General features: G+C 34.2%; 1 protein-coding gene across 4 annotated transcripts in view; it reads right to left on the bottom strand.

Annotated features, from left to right (window-relative positions):
* LOC116639565 (oxidation resistance protein 1) overlaps positions 1-26,130 on the bottom strand; it is a 154,134-nt gene that overhangs the window by 29,807 nt on the left and 98,197 nt on the right. For all 4 annotated transcript variants that reach the window (XM_032416092.1, XM_032416091.1, XM_032416093.1 and 1 more), the window contains exons 4-9: positions 25,174-25,287; positions 18,899-19,051; positions 10,665-10,849; positions 6,962-7,719; positions 3,116-3,284; positions 1,485-1,650 (exon numbers count right to left, since the gene is read on the bottom strand). In XM_032416092.1, the coding sequence (XP_032271983.1) occupies positions 1,485-1,650; positions 3,116-3,284; positions 6,962-7,719; positions 10,665-10,849; positions 18,899-19,051; positions 25,174-25,287 (1,545 nt within the window). The remainder of the gene's footprint in view (positions 1-1,484; positions 1,651-3,115; positions 3,285-6,961; positions 7,720-10,664; positions 10,850-18,898; positions 19,052-25,173; positions 25,288-26,130) is intronic.

The raw sequence follows: 26,130 nt of genomic DNA, 5'->3' as shown, positions 1-26,130 counted from the left end.
TTACACCTGTTTAAAAAACTTAATTTCATCATCTTCCACTCTACTTTCAACTGTTGCTACCCTAGTACAAGTACCCATCTTTGATCATCTGAGCTATTTTAAAAGCCTCCTAAAGCTAATTTTAAATACACAGGGATTTTACATATGTCAACACCCATGCAACTAACCATCACCCAGAAAAAATACAAAGTATCTCCAGTACTCTATAAAGTTCCCTCCTGTCCCTAACAACCCCGTCAACCCCTAGAAACAGGTAGTCTGGTGGACTTTTGATTAGTTTTGTCCTGCTGAACTTCATGTAAATGGAATTACACAGTATATACTCTTTTATACCTGGCCTGGTTTAATTAAACACATTATATCTATGAGATTCATTCATGTTGTTGCCTGTGCAAGTAGATCTTTCTTATTGCTAAGTTATGTGGAATTTTACGAATATTCCCAAATTTATTTATCCATTTTTCTGCTGACAGACATTCAGGTTGTTTCCAGTTTAGGGCCTATTGCGAATAAAGCTGGTATGAAGATTAATAATGTTGGTTTAAGTATTAAAAGAACCCAAAATAAATGCTCAGTATATGTTACCTCTTTCCCTCCATTGTATTGGAGTTACAGTAGAAACTGATGCTGTATATACTATACAGAATGAACTTAAACAATTCAAAATCAGGTTGAAAGACATGCCATGTATACCTTCAATCATTATACACGTTAAGTACACGCACAATAAATTCGTATCACAAAAACAACCACAAACATTAACACCAAATGACTGACAAAATTTAATCCTGTTTAATATCACATTTTAGCATCTGCTCTATATTTTCTAATGCATCAAGAAGACATTAATCCAGGCAACCAGAACAGAAAAACCAGATTTTGTCACCTTATCATTTTGATAAGACAATGCATGTAAAAACATGATATGCAATATTAAAAGATGATTCTTTAAGAGGTTACAGAAAGTTAATTAGTGTTATTTTGGCCATTTAAACAAGTTCAGTAAATTTGAGCATATGAAATTTTTATACTTTGTAAAATCAGCATCAGCTTCCCTAAGCATTATTGTAAATTCATTTCAAAATAATGCTTGGGTATGGACTTAGTAGGAATGCTAATTGGCATGAATGTGTTAAATGACTGGTGCACTTCCTCCATGCAGGAGGTAATATTAAAATGAATCAGATGAGAAATAAATGTTTTATAAAAATTAGTAAAACAGCAATTAATATCCTAAAATCCACTCAATAAAAATATTGCCTATCACTTGCCTCTCTAATATTATAAAGCAAAAGGAAAATGAAAACAGTAAAAAAAAAAAAACAAGGTTACTAATCAGATTCATTCCATAAACACATGGACAGTAAACCTTTAAAAATTACTCATTTGTACAAAGATCACTTGTACTTTGCCTATACTACCATAAAGCTATAAATTCACACAAAGTAAAAAGATCAATGCAATCTTCACATTTTTCTCCTTACCTCCCATTCTCTGGCTGCTGCTGCTTCATTACTAGAATCCTCATTTGGTTCAGATTCTTCAATCTTTTTCACTACTATAAATCCAGGTTCTCTGGTATATTCACCAGTATCTTCTGCATATATTTCTGGACTCCACTGAATGAAGAAGGCATACAAGTGGTCTGTCCTGTTAGAACATGTGACTGTTAATAACAGACCTACTAGTCTGTACTCCTAGCTATAATTACAAAATGATATTTGTTAAATGACTTCACAAAACTTGAAGATTTAAAATATACACAACATATACTATGCTTTATTTAAAAAGATAATGAAGCCTAATGGCAGGAAGACATTAACTTAAAAAAGTTTACTCGGCTGTGTTCTGTCAAGTCGTTCTGAGAAACTAAGATTTTTGAGTAAGCTCAGATGATGTCCATGGTAATTTTTTTTTTTTTAATCTTTAAAGAAACTAGTGATGGGAAAGGAAACTGAACAGGCAACTGTGACCTCATTCACACAATGACCTAATTATCTAAAATACGAGTAAACAATTAACGCCTATTTTAAAACCTGGATATTATACAGAATTTTCCGAAGTTAATAGAAATTTAATGTGTTTAACTCTTAAATGATACCAGGAACACACAATGTATTATTGGCTCAGGGATAGATGATCTAATCTTTTAAGTCTCTCGCTCCCATTTTCAATTTTGTTTACTATAGCAAAACCTGTTGTTACAAAAGATAATTAAATCCCGGATCAACTTACTTGAGGATCAAACACACATTTCAAATATCTATGTATCCTTGGCTATTAATTAGCAGGGATACTTGCATTTTAAAAAAGGGATTATATATCATTACCTGCCTTGAGGTAGTGGCCATACTGTTTAATATTTTGAGGAACCTTCTTGCTCTAAGACATTTTTTTAAAGTTTTTACTTAAATTCTAGTTAGTTAACATATTGTGCAAGATTAGTTTCAGGTGTAGAATTCAGTGATTCATCACTTATATACAGCACCCAGTGCTCATCACAAGTGCCCTCCTTAATGCCCATCACCCATTTAGCCCATCCCCTGCCCACCTCCCCTCCAGCAACCCTCACTTTGTTCTCTACAGTTAAGTCTCTTATGGTTTGCCTCCCTCTCTAAGACAATTTAACTAGGTTTCTTTACCACTAAAACTAGGTACACATTTACTTTTTTTGCATTAAATCACAGAGAGGAATAAAATTTAAAATGGGGTAAATTAAAAAGTACAAAATAGGAGCTAAGTAATTTTAAGGGGTGCCTGGTGGCTCAGTCAGTTAAGCATCTATTGGTTTAGGCTGAGGTCATGATTGCATGGGTCGTGAGATCCAGCCCTGGAGTTGGGCTCCACACTCAGCAGTCTCCTTGAAGATTCTCTCCCTCTGGCCCTCCCCTGACTCTTGCACATGTGTGCACCCTTGCGTGCACGTACCCCACGGGCGCGCACTCTCTCTTTTCCTTTCAAATAAATAAATCTTTAAAAAAATAATTTAAAAAGATATAATGTCAGGTTTTAATCATAAACTATTTTTTTTTAAAGTACTTTTCCACTGGTATTAAGTGATATATAAGATCATTTTAATTCAAGGAATCTCAATAACGTTTTTGAGTTTTTTTACCTTTCTTGTGGCACAGCAAACCAATATTCATGTTTCTTATCTCTCTGTGCATACTGTTGCATTGTTGCACTTGCTTGAGATACAAATGTTTTCCTCATTGGTTTTCCAACTCTGAGACATAAGAACTTATGTAATCGATGCCTTCTCTTTTCTCTTAAAAGTGCAGAACCTAGAAATGAGATACAAACAGAGCTCATTCAATTCTCATACACCATGCTTAAGCAATTTGGTTTAAGTGATGTTTACCTCCAAACTTCTGACAAGTTAATACAGAATAAAATTAAATTTACTGACAGTCACTTAGATGAATTCTCTTAAGTAACTTTTATTTTCTTCCAACGAGATTCATGAACTAGCACCTAAATTATGAACTGAAATTATGTCTAAGCATATCAGGAAAAAAAGGGAAAGTTTTAGGAATTCTTGGATTAAATTTTCGCTTGGAACAACTATATTAAAGTAATTACATGCACATATATAATTTTCTTCATATTCTCTATTAGACTTCTAGAATAACATCAAAACACATTGTAGAATCTTTAAAAGTTTACTTTAATATAGTTATTATAGACAAAAATTTAATAAAAAATGTTTCTGGAAGCTTTTCCATATATATGAGGTAGGATAAAACAATCAACAATATCCTGGATTCAGCCATCTATTTGGACAGTTTATTATGAATTATCTCTAACTCTTCCAAACAGAGATGCTGACATAAGGTATACTGAGGGTCTGACACTATGACTGAATTCAGAATTCTGGACGTTATTAGCTTACGAAGGTGGCATACTGTGGAAGAAAAAGCACTTATTTATAATCAAGATGACTGGGTACTAGTCATGGCTTTCTTCCGTACAGTATTGTGCAAGGTGCATAAATCTATCTGAGCCTCAATATTTACATCTGATTAAAAGAGTGAACTTTTACCATCTTCCCCACAATTATATTCCACAGTTGTATATTTATTAAACCATTTTGTTATATTATAAGGTCACTAAAGATCAGGAATGTGTAATATTTCCCGATTATAGAACCTCAAGTTACTTAAAATTAGTTACTTAAAACAAAATTTCATTCCCTCCCCCCTCAAAAAGAACTCAAACAATAATACAGGTACACCTATATCTAAACTTATCAATTTTTCTCCTTTAGTATTTTGTCATAATAGGAGCTCCCTCCCCATCTAATCCCATACTCCAACAAACCCAATAAATGAAAGCATTCTACCACATTATTAAGTTAAACAGAACCCCTCATTTTATTTTTTTCAAAGATTTCAAAATATAAGGCAACCATCAGACACAAGGATAGCAAATAAAGACATTCACACCAGCATTCTTTACAATATCAAAGATAGGAAATATCTCAACAATACGAATTGTTAATAACAACTGAATGTCTTAACAGTATGGAAATGGTTAAAATACAGGGCCATTAAAAGCCATATTTTCAAAAAACTATAATGACATGGGAAATTATTCATGACATAAAATGTTAAGTGAAAAAAGGATACAACAGTATAATCCTGATTTTATATAAAAAATACATATGTATAGATACAAATACCAAAATTGTATACATATGTATTTAAACGTGTATGTATATATACATACACACCAAAAATCAAAGATAAATATACCAAATGTTAATAATGATTATTTCATTGATAAATTTCAGGTAATTTTTAAAAATTTTCTAAAAAAATCTGTATTTGTCAAATTTTTTTTTTTTTTTTTTTTAAAGATTTTATTTATTTATTTGAGAGAGAGCACATGAGAGGGGGGAGGGTCAGAGGGAGAAGCAGACTCCCTGCCGAGCAGGGAGCTCGATGCGGGACTCGATCCAGGGACTTCAGGATCATGACCTGAGCCGAAGGCAGTCTCTTAACCAACTGAGCCACCCAGGCGCCCTGTCAAATGTTCTTTAATGAACATTCATTAGTTCTGAATAAAGAAAAAGGTATTAAAAAAGAATTATTCAATTTTTTATAGAACTTTCATTGAGCAAATTAATTCTTTAACATCTACTAAATATCATCAGGATATCTAAAAAAGATGGTGCAAAGAAAATCCAGCACAGGTATTTTAGAAACTGAACCAAACTTTTGTATATTGCTGGTGGGAATATAAAATATGAAGCCACTGTGAAAAACAGCTTGGGGGGGGTTCCTCAAAATTAAATTAAACACAGAATTATCATAGGAACTAGCAAATCCACTTTTGGGTATATATCCAAAAAAAATGAAAGGAGGGATTCGAACAGATATTTGTAACCCAATGTTCATAGCAGGATTATTCACAATAGCCAAAAGGTAGAAACATCCAAATGTACATTAACAAATGAATACATAAAGAAAATGTGGTGGTAGTAAAGTTGACCACTGAATGGTGCAGGGGTTAGGGACATGGACCCCCCCCCCACACACACAGTCAAAAATTTGAGTATAACTTTTGACTCTTCCCAGAAACTTAACTACTAATAGCCTACTGTTGACTAGAAGCTTTACCAATAACATAAACAGATGTTTCCCATGTTTTGTATGCTATATTTTATACTGTATTCTCACAATACAGAAAGCTAGAGAAAAGAAAATGCTAAGAAAATCATAAAGAAGCAAAAAAACATTTACAGTACTGTACTGTATTAAAAAATTATGTATAAGTGGACCCGCACAGTTCAAACCCATATTGTTCAAGGGTCAGCTGTACACTGGAGTACTGTGCAGCTTTTAAAAGGAAGGAAATTTTGAAACAAGCTACAACATAGATGAAATTTAAAGGCATTCTCCTAAGGGAAATAAGCCACACTTTACAAAAGAACAAATACTGTATGATTCCATTTTTATGAGGTGCCTTATGCAGAGACAAAAGTTCATAGAGACAGAGTAGAATGGTGGAAGGCAGGAGCAAAGGGGAGGAAAGAATGAGGAGTTACTACTTAATGGATACAGTTTGTTTGGAAAGATGAAAAAGTTCTGGAAATGGATGGTGGTGATGGTCGCACAACAATGTGAAGGTACTGAATGCCACTAAATTTTACACTTAAAAATGGTTACTATGGTCAATTTTATTTTATGTATATTTTAGCAATAAATTACTTTTGAGTTTAATTTAAAAAGTTCATATGCTAATTGGATTGATTTAGAATCAGTATTTTAATAGAATATAAGAAACGTTAGCTAAGATATCTGAACTACACCCCATTTAATCTATTATGTATTAAGGGGAAGCTACTGTTTATTAGAAATAAAACATAGTATATTACTATAATTTTCATAAGTAAACAGTAATAAAAACCAAAACTGAAAGAGAAATGGTTTTTGAATTTATCCTTGGTGTTTTTTAAAGGAAAACGTTTAATCAGACAATGATGAACTTTTGGACACTTGGAATAACTTAAGAAATAAATTTTTGAGTAATTGCACTTTTTAAAAAAAGGTAGAATTATAAACTTTGGCAATTACGAACTGTAATTACAATATTTTATGTGCAGTAAAAAATTTTAATGAGGTAATACACCAAGAATTAAGAGAAAATGGAGAAATCAAAGGTATTACAGAGCTTGTGTGCATTTTCAAGAAATCGTTTAAAGACAGAACACAGTGAGTCAGGAGTATCTAAAGATGGTGGAAAAGATGCTCATGATGTGTACAATCCACCATGGGATAAGAAGAGACCTTAGACTAGCAACTAGAGACCATATACTTATCCCCAGAGAAACATCAGTGAAGGGCCACTAGATCTTCCTTGAGAGTGGCCTAAGATACAGCAGCTTTTTAGTCTGTGAGGAAAGAGGGAGACAATATGCAGTAAGATGAATTAACTTTATATATCCCTTAACACTTACCTTCTATGTCAGCAGTTGCTATTTTATGCTTAATTTCTTTTTGTGACACTTGTTGAATATTTTCCCTTTGCTGTTTAGTCTGTTGCATAGTATGGATTTTCCAGAGCTTCCGTAGCTCTTCTACCTCTGTCTCTGAGTCCTGATTTTGCTCCTTTCCTTGTTTTCCTTTATTGACAGTTTGCTTTTGTTTAAAATCTGCTGCTTCCCCACAAGGCATACTTTCTTTTTTACCCTCTTCTTGATGTAGTGAATTCTCATTCAGAGGAAAATCCTGGTCTGTATTACCTTTTATACTTGTGCTTTGTCCTTTAGGGCCTGGTATTTCCTGAAAATTATCTGTAGCCTGATCTTCCTTAGTGGCCCTTTCAAGATTATCTAAAACTGTTTTAAGAGAAGTAGTCCCAACTTCATTTGTAGAATGTCCAGGATCAGATTTTAAGTGATCAGGCGTATTAGTAGACTCTGATATGGCTGTTAAACATTCTACGCCACTCTGACTGACAGTTTGCACAGATTCTGATGATGCACCAGATGACTTATCTTGTCGAAGTTCATCTGACGAGACAAGCTCCTCCCGTATAGGAGAGAGTTCTGATTCTGTGAACACATCCTCAGAAAGAGACTCCTCGGTGCTCCTCGGAGCCGTGCTGGCACTATCGTTACCTGCATCGCGGGCTCTGGAGTCTATTTCATCAGTATGACTTCTCATCATTTTCTTTAAGTGGCAGAAGTCCCTTCCTGATACCTGATCTATCTCTCTGCCAGTAAACAAAATTAAAAGTTGTTACTTTTTAAATTGCATTTTATTTCCCACAAATTTAACATTGAATGAGTTATCACTAAAAAGGTTTCTAGAAAGGGGTATAGTATATATCTCAATAGCATATCAAAAATTTGATTTATACAGATAGACCAAGTAATTAAGTCAAGCCTTTGCAATGATTTTTTGAGATCTGGGAAACATCAACAGAAGATTACCTGAATTAATCTACCTGAAAAGAAGTTGGAAATACAAGTTTTGGGTGAAGCTATAATTCTACACTAAACTTTATTCATTACAGGAATATGGAAAATAAGCTTAGATAAAATTTTGATTAAAATTTTAAATGTCTTAAGAAAAAATACATTGATATTAAATACATGGACACACAAACACACAGCGCTCATTTACATTTAAATAGATTACACTAAAATATGCAGCTCAAATGCAAAGCTGAAGACCAACTGGAATAAAACTGAGGCAAAAATACTTATAGGAATTCTTCAGGCTACCAGCAACAACTCTTAATTCAGAAAGAACTTGTTCCGCTAAAGGTTTAGATACTAGATATATGAATGGTTCATAATTCTATCAAGATTTCCATGTTTAATGGCATTTATATATATGAGCACTAATGTTCAAAGTTAGTTTAAATTCTGGAAAGAGGCAATACAAACATCTATATAAAGCATGAAATGAAAGTCAAAAATTTAAAATGGTGGTTAAAAATAGTTTGTGACAAATGGAAATTAACATGAGTTCTTAGTGGAAAAACTACTAACATTTATGTAAGTTTAAGAATAGGACATAAGTCAAAACAAAAATAATTGGCTGTCTCTGGATGGTGAAGCTGGGGAACTCTTCTGTTTTATTTTTTCTTTGTAGTATTTTTCAAATTTTACATAATGAGTATGCATAACACTTTATAACTAAAATAGATAAAAATTTATTTTTTAAACAGTTATCAGTTGAATTCCAATTCATGTCTGTCTTGTCTCCCTTGCATCTGATTCGCCATAAGAAATACAAACATTTAATTTGTGCTATTAAAAATGTAATAGTGTCATCTACTGGTGATCCACTCAAATTGCATATATAGGATCTTGGAACACGGCAAAAGGCAAAAGTTTTGAGAAACTGTATGTGTACATTTAAGAAGACCATTAGGTAAGAGATAAAGTTAACAAATATAAGAAGACATACGTTTGATTAAGGGCTGTAAAACCTTCAGAGTTAATATGCTGAAACTAGATATTTAGGCCAATGATGTTGCTACTGCTTAACACAGTTCTAGAACAATACCTTTGAAATCAACTATCCAAGCAGAAGACAGAAGAAAATCAATCAAATCTTATGCCTCAGTATTGCTACACATGGCATTACTCTGCAAAACTACTTGCTTTATTTATCTAATTTGCTGCCAAATAGTGTTTTTAACTAATTCACAAGGCAGGATTGAAAGATACTTCGTTTTGGAGGAATTTTTTTTAAATGTTTGGATCAAATGGTCTTTCCCGGGACATTCTAAATAATAAAAGTGATTTGCAAGAAGAGGAGCCCTACAGCATCCTAGTGGAATACTTACAGATCATTCAGCATAAGAGAATCCCAAAGTATCATAATAAAAATAGAAAAGCAGGGCAACAGAAAGTGAATCTCACAGTGACTGACAACATGCACATATATATAATCTTATTTTTTTAATCTAATCCTTTACTCCTTCACCTTTGTGTCATCCTTTCACCCATCCCAATAATACTTATTTCCTGAAAGTGACTTTAGATGACGATCTATAAAAATAACTAAAGCAGAAGATACTCTAGGAATTATCTGCACCTCTACGGATGAGTTTACCAAGCCAAAATAGTATCTATTGGATGGAAGGTATAATGGACACTTTCTGAATAAGGCATTTTATTCTACCACAGGTATCGTAACAACTCATGTACTCTGCCTCAGAAACAAAAATAATTTGCTCTTCTATGTAAGCAGTTCTCTACCACAAGGGTTAATTTTCAAACAATGATCCACATCCCTGTGGGCTAATAAAGTTAAAGTGAAGCCAGTTTTTAAACTACTGACAAAGTATGTGTGGAGGAATGGGGAGTATTCTTTTCTGTTGTCATTCCTTTCTTTGAATACTTTCTTCTCCTTTTCTTACTCCTCCCTTTTCTCTCTGGTCATTCCTTTGGTCAAGCACATTACTTTCAAAGGCTGTGCTGAGCTGCAGTCTCACAGCTATGTTATTTGAATCACATGAATCCCTTGACCAGTATATTCCAAGCATAACTCTTTCAAGGATAACCGAGGGAAGGATGCTCATGAGATCTCCCTCAAAACCCACACCGACTCTTCAGGCTCTTCTAAGAAAAATTTGAAAGCTACCGTAGTCTACTTATATTACCTTAAATTAGTCACAGAAATAATTTAAAAATCTGAATGCTGTGTTTGAATAAAAAGGGCTGGTAAACATTAAATTAAATAAGGTTTATAGGTTACTTTTAAATATCCAGTTCCCTGACGAAATATATAAATATAAATATAGAACAATTCCTAACTATTCAAGGTGTGTTAAAAATAATCTTTTCGGGGCGCCTGGGTGGCTCAGTCATTAAGCGTCTGCCTTCGGCTCAGGTCATAATCCCAGGGTCCTGGGATCGAGCCCCACATTGGGCTCCCTGCTCAGCGGGAAGCCTGCTTCTCCCACTCCCCCTGCTTGTGTTCCCTCTCTCGCTGTGTCTCTGTCAAAAAATAAATAAAATCTTTAAAAAAAAATAATCTTTTCAATACCATATTTTTTCATTGCTGATAAAATGAAAAGCAGTTTTAATAAAACTACTAAAAAATACTTAAGAGTAAAAAAAAAAAAATACTTGAGTATTAAACCAGGGTCAACTATCTAGATGTAATAAAATTCCAAAGGAGTATAAATACCAATCTTACATGGGTAAGGATTCCTTTATTTTGCTATCCAAAATTTCTTTGTACATTGCAGCTGACATCACCTCTTCCATTGGACACATGATGCCATATTCCTCACAGCCATTCTCTTGAACCAAAGGGTCAGTTTTATGTGGATCAAACATTATATTATTTGGTGTTACTAGCAGCACACCACTGACTGTGCCCTAAGATGAAAAAAGAAAATGACATTTAATGCTCAAATTTTCAAAAAGTATTCTAGCTGTTTTTACTAATTTTCTTCAGATGTTAGGCCATCTGTTATATATAAAAGTAGTATATCCAAGCACTAAGACATTCTCATGAAAACATTTTTTCATTATGTTTTACATTTATTTGCATTCTGCTTCCTGTGTTGTTCCCTCACTACAGGTACCAAATAGAGTTTCATGTACACAAACAGGTTTAATAAATAATGTGTTGATAATTCAATCCAGTATAAAAGAAAAACAGCATAATCTCTTTAAAATGTCTTTTTAAAAAATCTCTGCTTCAACTGACTCTGTTAACTACCTAGCTATTTGACTTTGGGCATGTAAAGCTTCTGGGCCTCAGTGCCGTCATCTGTAAGGGTAGGTAGATTAGATACTTCTAGGGTATATAGTAATCATTTTTAATTTAATCATGACAAGTTATGAAATTTTAAATACATTTATATAAACAGCAATATAAATATGAAGAGTTCAGCCTCTTGTCTTAGAAATGAGCAAACTGAAGTCCACAGGAAGCCAATCTCACTAATTATTAGCTAATACTTACTGAAAGCTTTGTATGTATCATGCTTTACATACATTATTGTTCATTTGATCTTCACAAGCACAGCTATGCGATGATTACACAAATAGGAAAATTAAGGTTGTGAGAGGCTAGGAAACTTATCTTAAGTAATAAATAACATAGCTAACATAAGTGATAGAACCAAGATTCAAAATCCAGGCAGTCTGTGCCTTTTACTTAAGTCCCTCCACATTCGAATCTAAACCACAGTCACTCCAACTCAGGCGCTAAATATTCCTTAATCCAATTTTTAACTCCTATTCTATATATTCTGTAAATGTAAAAATGAAGAGCCATACAGAATTCTAAAAATAAACTAAGTAGTTACTTAAAAGCTGTCCTGTCTTTTTTTCTGAAGCTATTAAGGAAAAGAAAATAAATCCTGCTTGATTTGGTGTAACATCCTCCTTCAAAATCCATATTCAGCTCTATAAATTTACCTGGCTTAACTTTAAGAACATAAAACTTAAGTTATGACAGACACTACTATTAAAAATGATCAAGAGGAAAAACAGAAAACGCTGGGAGAGTTTTTGGTCACCCATCTGGTAGAAAGTTACTGCAGATGTTCAAGATAATAAAACATGCTTATCATTTATAGTAACTGCATACAATATTGGAGAGAAGCATATGCATATGTGTATGCATTTTGGTGGGAAAAAGGGAATCAATGTGAAACTCTAAACAGCATTTTTTTTTTAGTTCAGACCAGGGACTACCTAAATAAGGAGTAACTATATAAACCATGGCCTGATCATATTTTGATGGATATTTTAAGTAGATTCATATATATCCGGTTGTATTCCTGGATCACATGCCAACACAAGTCAAAGACAGATGGTGAGGTATGTTACAGGGACATTTACATTGCTACGGATAATCCAAGAAATAGACAATCAAGAGTAGAGTATACACAATGTAAAAAATCTTAAAGGTTTCTGATTCTCTATCTTCCCTTACTCTATCTCACCTTCTATAAACTTAAGTTATTTGAGAAATAAAACCAAGTAATCAGTAAGAAGTAAGGAAAGCAAACATCAGGTCTCTGAAACACCTCAGTTCATTCTTGGTTTCATAAATTTTATATAAGCATTAGTTTTAAATAATGGTATATTATTAGGTTCACTGGCATAACATTACATATTATCTTTCATTTCAGAATATTTTTGCAAAGATAATGACTACTAGGTATATAGGATAGAGAAGGCCCAGTATTAATGATAATGCATTAATTCACTATACCTGTTAATACTATAATACTGCTACTTTTAGTAGTGTAACTACAGAAATCGTTTAAAAAGCCTCTCAAAATTGTGCTTCTACTTCTTAGACTAGATGGGGCTTAAAGCCCTACCTCTTAACACTAGTCTGACCAATCTAGTAATGTTACTTTGCAGGAATTCACCCTTATTTGCTGCTATTGCAGATGTGCTAATGTACTCTTCAAGCTTCTTTCCCTGATTCTAGGTGGGGCTCTGAGGTATTCTGTCAGATGTTATTCTCTTTAAATCAAGAGTTGGCCATGAGAGGGTGCCTGGGTGGCTCAGTCGTTAAGCGTCTGCCTTCGGCTCAGGTCATGATCCCAGGGTCCTGGGATTGAGTCCCACATCGGGCTCCCTGCTCGGCAGGAAGCCTGCTTCTCGCTCTCCCACTCCCCCTGCTTGTGTTCCCTCTCTAGCTCTCTCTCTCTCTGTCAAATAAATGAATAAAATCTTTAAAAAAAAAAAAAAAAAAGAGTTGGCCATGAGAAACACTACTTCAACATAAAATTCACAAAAATCTTTTGACAAAGTAACTGCTCAAATTCAACTAACCAAGACCAAGTTTGAAATCATAAACTCAAAATAAAATACTGTTTCACTCTTTTTTAAGGCTGTTTCATAAATCTGAACGTATTATCAGGAGCAAAAACGTATTATAGTAAGCGGTTTCCAATTAAAATATCTTCTTCTTTTTTTTATGTGCCTTGTTGAGCATTGCTGTTTTTTTATCACCATACATTACATCATGAGTTTTTGATGTAGTGTTCCATGATTCATTGCTTGCGTGTAACACCCAGTGCTCCATTCAATACGTGCTCTCTTTAATACCCATCACCAGGCTAACCCATCTCCCACCCTCCTCCCCTCTAGAACCCTCAGTTTGTTTCTCAGAGTCCATAGTCTCTCATGGTTCATCTCCCCCTCCGATTCCTGCCCCCCTTCATTTTTTCCCTTCCTATGAGTGCTGTGAATTGTGTAAGACTGATGAATCACAGACCTGTACCTCTGAAACAAATAATACATTATGTTAAAAAAAAAAAAGAAGATAAAATATCTTCTTAATCCATATGACCTTCAGAAACTTTAAGCACAGATTTCTCTTTAGTATTAGTAACTGCCAATTCCTTATGTGCAATTACTTGACTAATCTTCCATGGAGAAATTATTTCTATTAGAAAAGAAAGTGTCTGCTTTTGTCCATCGACAGATGAATGGATAAAGAAGATGAGGTATACATACAACGGAATATTATGCAGCCATCAAACGGAATGAAATCTTGCCATTTGCAATGACGTGGATAGAACTGGAGGGTATTATGCTGAGCGAAATAAGTCAATCAGAGAAAGACATGTATCATATGATCTCACTGATATGAGGAATTCTTAATCTCAGGAAACAAACTGAGGGTTGCTGGAGTGGTGGGGGGTGGGAGGGATGGGGTGGCTGGGTGATAGACATTGGGGAGGGTATGTGCTATGGTGAGCTCTGTGAATTGTGTAAGACTGTTGAATCAGAGACCTGCACCTCTGAAACAAATAATACATTATATGTTAGAAAAAAAAAAAAAAAAGAAGATAGCAGGAAGGGAAAAATGAAGTGGGGGAATCAGAGGGGGAGACGAACCATGAGAGACTATGGACTCTGAGAAAGGAACTGAGGGTTCTAGAGGGGAGGCGGGTGGGGGGATGGGTTAGCCTGGTGATGGGTATTAAAGAGGGCACGTTCTGCATGGAGCACCGGGTGTTATACGCAAACAATGAATCATGGAACACTACATCAAATACTAATGATGTAATGTATGGTGATTAACATAACATAATAAAAAAAAAAGAAAATAAAGTCTGTCTGTAAAAGTTACCACTTATACTACAATATTTCTGTAAATATTAGAAGATAAAAAACTATCTACAACTACAGGACTACAACTACAGAAAACAACTACAACTAACTACCAAGTTGTAGTCATCAAGATAGTATGGTACTGGCACAAAAACAGACACATAGATCAACGGAACAGAATAGAAAACCCAGAAATGGACCTACAACTCTATGATCAACTAATCTTTGACAAAGCAGGAAATAATACTCAATAGAAAAAAGACAATCTCGTCAACAGTAGTGTTGGGAAAACTGGACAGCAACATGCAGAAGAATGAAACTGGACCACTTTTTTACACCATACACCAGAAAATAACTTCTACTGATCTTTTTTTTCAGTCTTAAGTCCACTGTAACCTATTATAATTTTGTTGATAAATTTCCACAATTTTTACATAAATAACCTTTATTATAATAAATCTATAGGAAGACCCAGTCTCCAGCAAATGTTCACCTTCCATGAACACCAGGCTGTAAGCTGCTCCTAACCCTGCGAATGACTTTATCTTTGCTTTGATACTTAAATAAAAATTTTATTCAAATGGTTACAACTGAAATTCTGCTTCTAGCCAAGAACTAATTTTGCCTAAAACTACTAAAACCACACACACACACACACACACACACACAATACATGAAATGACTATTTTCAGCTACTGGAATGCTGGACAATGATACCTGAATAAGGGAAAACAAAGAAAATGAACTCTATAAATGCCCCAGCATACTGACTGGAGAGTTTCCAGGCCAGAGGCAGAGAAAGGAGAGATGAGCACTCCCAATTGAGAATGGTTTGGAGATCCACAGAAGGTCTTCTTTCAAGTTTCCAGTTGAGCACTGAATGCTACCTATATGTATCGCAACTATCCCAGGACGAGAAAAGCAGCAGCACTCAAAAGAAGCAGAGGAAACAATTCATAGAGTCAAGAGAGAAAGGAACAGCTTATAGTCTTACCAACCACAGCAAAAAAACCTTATAATTTACAGGGCCCCAGAAAACTCAGAAGGGCATTGTCTCAGTAAGGGAAAAACTAGCTATAGTTGCTTTGGTCCTGCCTGACAAAGCTTAAAACAAGCTATGTTATGATCAAACTGCTTCTAAAACACAACTGTATCACAGAAAATAGTACAAGTATATGTAGAGAAATATAAAAATATCCAGCACCCAAGAAGATAATAACATTTATATCTGATATCCAGTTAAAGATTACTAGGCATGTAAAGAAAAATAAAAAAGTGACTCATCACAATGAGAAAAGTCAATTAACAGGAAGAAACCCAGAAGTCAGAGAGAGAAATTAATTAGTAGAAAGACATTAAAATAATTGTTATAACTATATTCCATATATTCAAGAATATAGGATAGATTGTGCATGGTAGTTACGGACAAGGAAGATATACGAGAGCCAGTTTGAACTTACAGAGATGAAAAATATGCTCAATAGAATTAACAGCAAATTAGACATGGCAGACAATACATTAAATAACTTAAAGGTATAGTAACTGAAATTGTCCAAAATAGAAAGAAAAAAAAAGAACAGAGTATCAATGAACTATGTTGAGACACAACATCAAGCAGCCTAATATATGCATAAGTGGAGTTCCCAAAGAAAAGGAGAGGATGGAGAAAAAAAATTTGAAGAAATATGACCCCAAATTTTCCAAATCTGATGAAAACTATAAACCAACAGATTCAAGAAGTTGAGTGAATCCTAAGCAAAACAAACAGAAAAATACACCAAGGCACATCATAATCCAATGGTTCAAAATCAATGATAATGAGACTCTCAAAGATATGTACTCTGCAAACTACAGAACACTTACGAAAGAAATTAAAGAGGACACAAAGAAATGGAAAAACATGCCATGCTCATGGATTGGAAGAACAAACATTGTTAAAATGTCTATACTACCTTAAGCCATCTACATATTTAATGCAATCCCTATCAAAATACCACCAGCATCTTTTACAGAGCTAGAACAAACAATCCTAAAATTTGTATGGAATCACAAAAGACCCTGAATAGCCAAACAATCCTGAAAAAGAAAAGCAAAGCTGGAGGCATCACGATTCTGGACTTCGAGCTATAGTCATCACTACATGACTACCAAGTTGTAGTCATCAAGATAGTATGGTACTGGCACAAAACAGACACATAGATCAACGGAACAGAATAGAAAACCCAGAAATGGACCTACAACTCTATGATCAACTAATCTTTGACAAAGCAGGAAATAATACTCAATAGAAAAAAGACAATCTCGTCAACAGTAGTGTTGGGAAAACTGGACAGCAACATGCAGAAGAATGAAACTGGACCACTTTTTTACACCATACACAAAAATAAATTCAAAATGGATGAAAGACCTAAATGTGAGACAGGGGACCATCAAAATCCGAGAAGAGAACACAGGCAGCAAACTTTGACCTCGGCTGTAGCAGCTTTTTCCTAGACATGTCCTTGGAGACAAGGGAAACAAAAGCAAAAATGAACTACTGGGACTTCAAGATAAAAAGCTTCTGCACAGCAAAGGAAACAATCAACAAAACTAAAAGGCAACCTACAGAATGGGAGAAGATATTTGCAAATGACATATCTAATGATAAAGCGTTAGTATCCAAAATCTATAAAGAACTTACCAAACTCAACACTCAAAGAACAAATAATCCAATCAAGAAATGGGCAGAAAACATGAACAGACATTTCTCCAAAGAAGACATCCAAATGGCCAACAGACACATGAAAAAGTGCTCAACATCACTCATCATCAGGGAAATACAAATCAAAACTGCAATGAGATACTACTTCACACCTGTCAGAATGGCTAAAATTAACAACACAAGAAACAACAGGTGTTGGCGAGGATGCGTAGAAAGGGGAACCCTCTTGCACTGTTGGTGGGAATGTAAGCTGGTGCAGCCACTCTGGAAAACAGTATGGAGGTTCCTCAAAAAGTTAAAAATAGAACTCCCCTACCATCCAGCATTTGCACTACTATTTACCCAAAGGATACAAAAATACAGAATCAAAGGGGTTCATGTACCCCAGTGTTTATAGCAGCATTACCTATAATAGCCAAACTATGGAAAGAGCCCAGATATCCATAAACTGATGAATGGATAAAGAAGATGTGGTATACACAATGGAATATTACTCAGCCATCAAAAAGATGAAATCTTGCCATTTGCAATAATGTGGATGGAGCTACAGTATATTATGCTAAGCAAAATAAGTCAGTCACAGAAGATCAAGTACAATATGATTTTACTCATGTGGAATTTAAGAAACAAAACAGATGAACAGATGGGAGGGCGATAAAAAAAAAAAAAAGGGAGAGGGAAACAAACCATAAGAGACTCTTAAAGATATAGAACAAACTGAAGGTTGATGGAGGGAGATGGGGGGAGGTCTAGATGGGTGATGGCTATTGAGAAGGGCACTTGTCATGTTGAGCACTGGGTGTTGTACGTAAGTAATGAATCACTGAATCCTACTCCTGAAACCAGTATTCCACTGTGTGTTGACTAATTAGAATTTAAATAAAAATTTGAAGGAAGAAAAAAGAGAGACTATCTTAAATGCAACCAAAGAAAACACAAATGTACAAAACACCAAATATAAAAATTGTAGAAGACTTCTCTTCAGAAACAGTGCAAGTCAGAAAATATTGGAGTTCTGAAAGAAACATCTAAAGTTCGAAGAGAAAAAGAAAACCATGTGTGACTTAAGTTGGTAACATACTATAGTTACTTTCTAAACAATATCTGGACTTTATTCTCCAATTCTGTGTTACTTTACTATACTCCCTCTGCACACTACAAGTTCTTTGTTTAGAAAAGCAGCACAGAATCACCAACTCCATAGGATTATTTTGAGTTGTTGAAATACTTAAAATACCTCATATAGTTTCTGGCATATAGTAAATAATAAATAGTAGTTATCTTCCTTTTGTGTGTTATACCAAGTTTGCAAGAGTTATCACTCCAAATAGTGCCCAGCAGTGGTCATTTTATATCAGCTTTTTGAAATATTCTACCAATAGCAAATCAGCTGTACTTTATTACAGTAAATTTATATCCCATTGCCTTTAACAACTGCAAAAGACCACCAGATTCTAAGTTATAAGCAAAGTCCATACTAATAATACTAAATACTAAACTAGTATTTCCACCAGTATCTTCTTAAAATATTCAATCAGTTGCTGATGTTGATAACCTAAAATGCAAATGCCAAATTGTCATATTTCAGTAATAAATAAAGCATGATAAAAAAATTTTTCTGAAGTATTATTCATTACCTTGCCACTGGTGATATATTTGCAATTAATTTTAAGAAATTTCTCAGTAAATGCTTCTTCTTCCTCAGAAGTTGAAGATACAACTCGTGCAGGTCGAATACCAGTAAAAGTAGATAAGGGAGTTGCTTCTTTCAGGTGGACTACATCAGGATTCTTTAAAAAAATAATAATGATAAAGGCACTTCAGAGAACTAAATAAAAATTAAATTAGCACATTATTAAAGCCAAATGAATAGCTTTCCCCTATTCTTATCACATTCTTGGAGGTCAGCTCAAAATATTCTTTTTTTTTTTTTAAAGATTTTTTTTTTTTATTTGAGAGAGAGACAGAGTGTGGTGGGGGGAGAGGGGAGAGGCAGAGGGAGAGGGAGAACAGGGAGCCTGACACAGAGCTCGATCCCAGGACCCCAGGATCACAACCTGAGCTGAAGGTAGACAGTTACCCGACTGAGCCACCCAGGCACCCCTCAAAATATTCTTACGTTAAAAAGAAATAGGAAAGAATGGCACTGTGTTCACATTCAATAAAGATCTCTAACAGAGCTTAAACTTTTATTTTCAATGATTTCTTAATGGGATATATATTTATGAATCATCTGTAAAATGCTGAAAACTACATCTCTTGTACCTGCACACCACACGAACACACACACTCAGTTGTTCCTGAAAAGACCATTTAATATATCCCTCAGGTGCTGGGAGCAGAGAAAAGATGGAGTGCTTGTCTGTGATACTTAGGAATTCAGCCAAACTCATTTCACTGGAAGAGCCATTTAAAATGTTAAGCTACAAAGAGTTTATCAATACCACTGTATAAAGTATTAATTGGTTAGATCACAGATTCTTGACTTTTTTTAATGCCATGGACCATTCTCACAATGAAGCCTAAGGACCTCCTTCTCAGAATGTTTTTTGAATACTTAAAATATAGGATTACAAAGAAAAACAATTATAATGAAACATAATTATCAAAACATTTAAAAATTAGTTATATTTTTTATTCATAGTTATAATTGTTATATGTAGTTGATACATATATCCTTCCTTATTAAACATGAAATAATAAAATCTAGTGTTGACTGATAATTATAATTTTGAACTATATGGCTATAAACAGTATTTTTGATATCTCCAACTCTAAAATGATTTGAAAATATCTGTGAGTTCTATTGGGGACAAAGTCACAGGTATACATGGTGCTACTCTACAGTTTATATTCTTAATTTGAAAAAATACTGTATTTCATTTAAAATTGTTTCTATCCAAGTTCACAGACCCCTTAGAACTCATGGGTCCCCCCAAAGTTCAACATTCTCTACAATGTAGAAGGCTAGACAAATGTCCTTTATTCTTTGTCTTAAATACCTCCAGAGGCATTTTATAATTCCTGAGTAAATGAACAGTGCCTTATAGAACAGTTTTCATAGTACCAAAGTTCTTCAGAGCTTTGAGCTAAAATCCAGCACTTTGTGACAAATACCAATAGTTCTGACTTGGCCTTTTGAAATAATAAACAAGAATGCCTCCTCTTCAATCTCAAAGACTTCGAGATACTTGAAAAGCACTCTCAAATTTTAACATAACTTTTTCTACTTCACTAAATGGATCTAATTCCTTAAGTCTGTATGAGGACAAAATTTTAGACTTCCTTTCTAAATTTCATTCTCTCTCTCCTAATAGATACCCAATAGATATTTTTTGAAGGAAGATCAGTACAGAATACTGCAAAACAACTATATTTAACATACTATGATTATACCTTAAAAAACCTAAATGGAATTAGATTTTAACAGATGCATGACACTGTTTAATCATTAATATCTATTAACAAAGTTCTCAATCTTTCCATTTTATGATAAAAATTAGTAACTTTATACTCATCCTGTTGTCTCTGGTAATTACTATACTTGAGTTTTGTATGATACATAAATTCATTCAGCACAGATCATTTAAAAGGAGATGTTAGCAACAATAATATTAATGGACATTTATGAGTATGTGTTATATTTAAGTGTTATATGAACCATTTCATTTAATTTTCAAATCATTCATATTAGGTATATACATTATTACCTTAATTTTAAAGGACACTTATGGTTAGCCAAGTTCAGTAACTTGCCCAATGAGTAAGATGAAGCCGATATGTAAAAATCACATTATCAACACTTGAACTAGTGAGCTGCACTGCAATACTTACATCTTCCCTTTCAAATATTTTTCTAAACAATTGATAAATGTGTGAAGGGAATAAAAGCCAGTTCCAGAGCCACTGGAAGGCCCTCTGCAAGCTGGCACAAAGCTATCAACAAATTCTGTTTATGACTGTTCAGTTCCTGCCAGTTGACAACATTAGCTACTATGTAACCTAATCATTCACAAAAACTGTATCAAGAAACACTGTCAAATGCTTTCCTTATATGAAGATATACCTCGTTGAACAACATGATCGCTTAGGTTCCCTCAAAGTCTCAAATTCTACAACTCAGTATCTATAGCAATCCCGATTTGTCAGTGTAATCCTATTAAAAAGAATACATGAGATTAGCTTAGTAAATGCTCGAAGTATAGCACATAAGCACGTTAAGTGTACATTTCTTAAAGAAAAAAAAAAGCAACGTTCAGAGGGATTGTAATTAGATCTCTTTATAACTTACATACATGTATATTAGCACCCAAAATATCAGTATCTCTAGGTAGCTGGTTTTGATTGGTGTTTATAGATATAGATTCTGATTTTTAATGCAGTGATTTTGAAGCTCCTGAGTGCTTTCTGAGGTTTCTTTGCGCAATTCTGTTTTAGCCACTAGGGACAGAAAGGTGCTTAAAAATACAGAAGTATAGATATTTATCTAGTGAGCCTCAATCATTGCCCCAAATGTTCAAATGTGCAAAAGCAAAGCATCACTAGAAAAGTGAAGCAAAAAGGTTGACTTATGGTCATTTTTTTTTGGTACAATATGATTAAATAGTATACATTATGATTTTTCCAGCTATAAAGTGGTAATAAAGAACATGGGCTCTGGACCAGAGTACCTGGGTTGGAATCCTAACTCAGCTACCAGCTAACTGAAGGAACTTAGACACTTAACCTCTCTCCCTCAGTTTCCTTATATGTAAAATAAACACTGTTACTGGTCAGGTAGTAGAAGAAACAGATGGCACATCAACTTGAGTTAATTTAAAGAGTTTAAAAATGGAACTATTTACAAAGATATTATGCAGTGTATACAAAAATTCAGGGCAAACAACAGAGGACTCCTTATCACCCACAGGCCTAAAGGGGAGAAACAGATACCGCAGAGACAGCAGGCTCTGTGTCTGATGAGATGAGAGGTTGAAGCATGTTGCCACTCTGAAGTGACCTTGCAGGAAGGGAGCTAAGAGAATAAATACGCCCCCTCTTGCTCCTTTTCTCTCAGAAAGACCAAAACTAAGAGAAGCAAAAGGTCAGGGGAACCCACTGATGTAGTCTAAAGCCCAAAGGAGGGTGTAGAATGGGTCTACAGGAGAAAACAGAAATAGCCAGGACAAGTGCTATATCTCCTAAGTTTGAGGTTAGGAATAAATGACAATACTTTTAAAGTACTTAGAACTATACCTGACACATGGTAAATTTTAGCCATTTATTATTTATTTACTTACACTGGTTCTATCTCCTTCTATGTTTCTTCATCAATATGTGAAGAAAAAAATGGGTAAAAACTGTTTGACCCTGGAAATTCTCAAAGATAGTATTTTTATGTGGAAATAAATTATTCAAAAAAACCCACTGGGATCCTTTATGCTAACAAAGCCAGGAACATAATATTTTAGCCTCCATGGTAAGCCACTACACAGCTGAACTGCAAAGAAACCTATGGGTCATTATTAGAAATATAAACTCTGACAATTTCTGGAAAAACATGCAACAATACCAATAAACATTTTAATTACTGTAATACAAATATGAGTTATATTTAATAAAACATAAGATCCTTGCTTCTAAGGGACTTAGAATGGGAGACCTAAATCCAATAATTATATATGGAGATATAAACACTAGAGATATGTAAAAGTTATATAGGAATATTTTATCTTGTGAATCTAGTAATAAACATATTTCTAGGTAAAAAACAAAATACAACTAAAGTTTAAAAATTACTGTTCAAAAGAATTATTTCTAACTATTGCCCATAATCAGGTAGCAGGTGATGACTATCATCCAGGGAAAGGGAAAACTTCAAGAAGTCAGTATTTCTTAACTCCTTCCTGGATCCATCCTAGGGAGAAAAAAATGTATTCACATAACCAGTCATATTAGAGGATACTTTCTGGGCATCTCTGGCAGCAGCTGAGTAGCTACAGATTAAAAGGTCATTCATATAGCTTTATTATTCTTTCCCTCTCTTCCACTAACATGGCAAAAGTGAGGAAGAAAGCATTTTCACATAGGAGAAGGCCTGGCTTTGTTGCTTTAGCATTCTCTTCTTTTTTGATCTTACGCCTTCAAGAAAGCTAGTTGGTAAGATTTGGGTTAAAGATGAGGGACAGAAAAGGACCCCACAGTGTTTTAGTCAGGCAGGATGCTACACAGTCAAGTTTTCACAATTCTGCTTTAAGGTTTGAAAAAGAAAGTAAATTAACCTAAGCCTACATTGCTCTCCTTTGTTGTTGCACAGCTTATGAGTACAGCAATTTGTAAGTGTCATGGGACAATGGCATGGCCATGTTCAAAAACGTATTCTTATATCATTTGGTCCAGCAATACCTACTCATTAGAACCTGACTTCTGCTATCATCAACAGTGAAAAATGTAATATATTCCTTTCATGTGACTGCATTCTAAAGTACAGTGCTGATGTATTTATACAAATAAGATATCCAACAAATAAATATTTGAAAATGACCCCACTTCTCTCACTGTCTCACACCCAAATACACACTAAAAGTCCCTGGGCAAGGAGAAAAATAGTTATCAGTATATCATGTACTTTACTCCATGAAAGAAGTGGAGCTAGTTTAATACTAGAGCTTAGCAACTAATAATGTCTAATAATTTATAGGCAAATTAATATTAATGATTTGTGTTTTGTTACCCATAGGTCATTCGGTATCTTAAATTCTGAGTGCAAATTGGGGCAGAAAAAAAAAGGATGCCTCCTAAAGTAGGGAAGGCAACACACATGACTCTCCCACAGTAATCTAGCCATTTAATAGAGGAATAGCCTTTTATGTGTAAACAGAATCATTAGGTCATAAAAAAATGGGAAATTATGCTTAGTATTAATTTACATAAAAAAGGCAAAAAATATATCAGAGAGATTTTAATCAAAATTATTAAATACAGTTTGGTTCTTTAGAATTCATTTGTAAAATGTAACTTATATAGAACATTCCTTAAAAATGCTAGGTAAATTAATCCACTATTAATTACTCAGAATACTTGGAAGAATGATTAAGATGATAAGTTTTTTTTAAAAGGTAGTGTATCAGGGGCACCTGGGTGGCTCAGTCAGTTAAGCGACTGCCTTCAGCTCAGGTCATGATCTCAGGATCCTGGGATGTGCTCCCTACCCAGCAGGGAGCTTGCTTCTCCCTCTCCCTCTGCTGCTCCTTCTGCTTCTGCTCTCTCACTCATGCTCTCTCTCAAATAAAATCTTTAAATATAAAAATAAATAAATAAATAAAAGGCAGTGTATCAAAAATAAACTCAAGGGTGCCTGGGTGGCTCAGTCAGTAAAGTGTCTGCCTTCAGCTCAGGTCATGATCTCAGGGTCCTGGGATCGAGTCCCTCATTGCATCGGACTGCCTGCTCAGCTTCTCCCTACAGTCGGCTTCTCCCTCTCCCCCCCCCCCTGCCTTGTGCACTCTCTCTCTCTCTTTCAAATAAATAAAATCTTCAAAAAAAAAAAAAAAGAAAGAAAAAGAAACTCAAGAGTTCTAACTACTATATAAATAGAGAAAACTGAAATAAAAATCAAATAGGACATGGACTTCCTATTGTGTTACTGTCATGCTTATTAGCTAAAACTCCTTCCTTAAATTATCATATGGTATTTATAAAAGAGAGTTGATGAATATCTGGACCACCACCAGTAACAACAGTAAGTTAATTTAAGCTGTCTGGTTTAGTAAGAATGTTCCCTTTAAAAACAGAAATTTATAAATTTATGTAGCAAAATAAAAAGGGAAAATTTTGTCTTAACCATAGTCAAAGCAGGATAAAAAAGCATGATGATATACACATATACAGTGACATTTCTTCATAGCTATCTTTGAAAAGTAGGGACACTTACAGTGGCCTTATCAAATTCAGCCTCAGAAGATGTTGGTGACAGAGGACTTATTGGGCTTAGAGATGGAGAGCTCTCAACACTAGAGACATATTCAGGATCAGGAACATATAAAACCTGCAAGAAAGCATTCATATAAAGATTCAGTCAAACTGAAATATTAATAATTGAATGGTGTTCTATAAACAAGTACCATTAACAATGATCTTCACCAATAAATAGAAAAAATAAAAATCTTCAAATTCAAAGAATATTTACTACCATAATAATTCTAACGAAGTAAAAAAAGATTTAAATTCAATTTAGACAAGTTTGATAATAAGTACTATCAAAGACAGGGTGGGGAAAGAGTAATTCTCATGTACTATGGGTGTTCCTCTTAGAGGACAATTTGGTAATAGCTGGCAAAATTTAAAATGCACATATCATTTAACTCAGCAATTTTACTTCTAAGACTTTACAGAAATGCCTGCATATAAGAGATGTAGAAGAGTGTTCCCAACAGCAATGTTTATAATAACAAAGGAGATGAAACAGTCTAAAGCTTACTGTGCTTTGTTAATATATCAATATAGTGCAATACTACCTACACATGAAAAAGTCTGAGGTCAAGCCATACTTAAATAAAACATTTTCTAATAATCAAAGTTAAATTTAAAAAAAAAGGGAAAGGCTAGAATATTTCTGGAAGAGGATACAAACTGTTAATGTGGTTGCTTCTGGAAAAGGAAACTGGAAGTCTGAGATGGGATAATTTTGAATTTTTTATCATGTACATGTATTGCTTTGAATATTGTAATAAGCTCTTTAAAATTACATTTGAAAAGGTAATTCACAACTATTTTCAATCTAGGTAATCTTCAATTACTAAGAAAACTTAATACAGGTATAAGTGACCATTTTCTCTTCTAGAGACAATATGATTTGTTCAAAGCGTGCATAAAATTATTCTTAAATTTT

The sequence above is a fragment of the Phoca vitulina genome, unplaced genomic scaffold (genome assembly GCF_004348235.1).
Source record: "Phoca vitulina isolate PV1807 unplaced genomic scaffold, GSC_HSeal_1.0 scaffold18, whole genome shotgun sequence".
NCBI classification, from domain to species: domain Eukaryota; kingdom Metazoa; phylum Chordata; class Mammalia; order Carnivora; family Phocidae; genus Phoca; species Phoca vitulina.
This window is presented reverse-complemented; position numbering and strand designations above follow the sequence as displayed.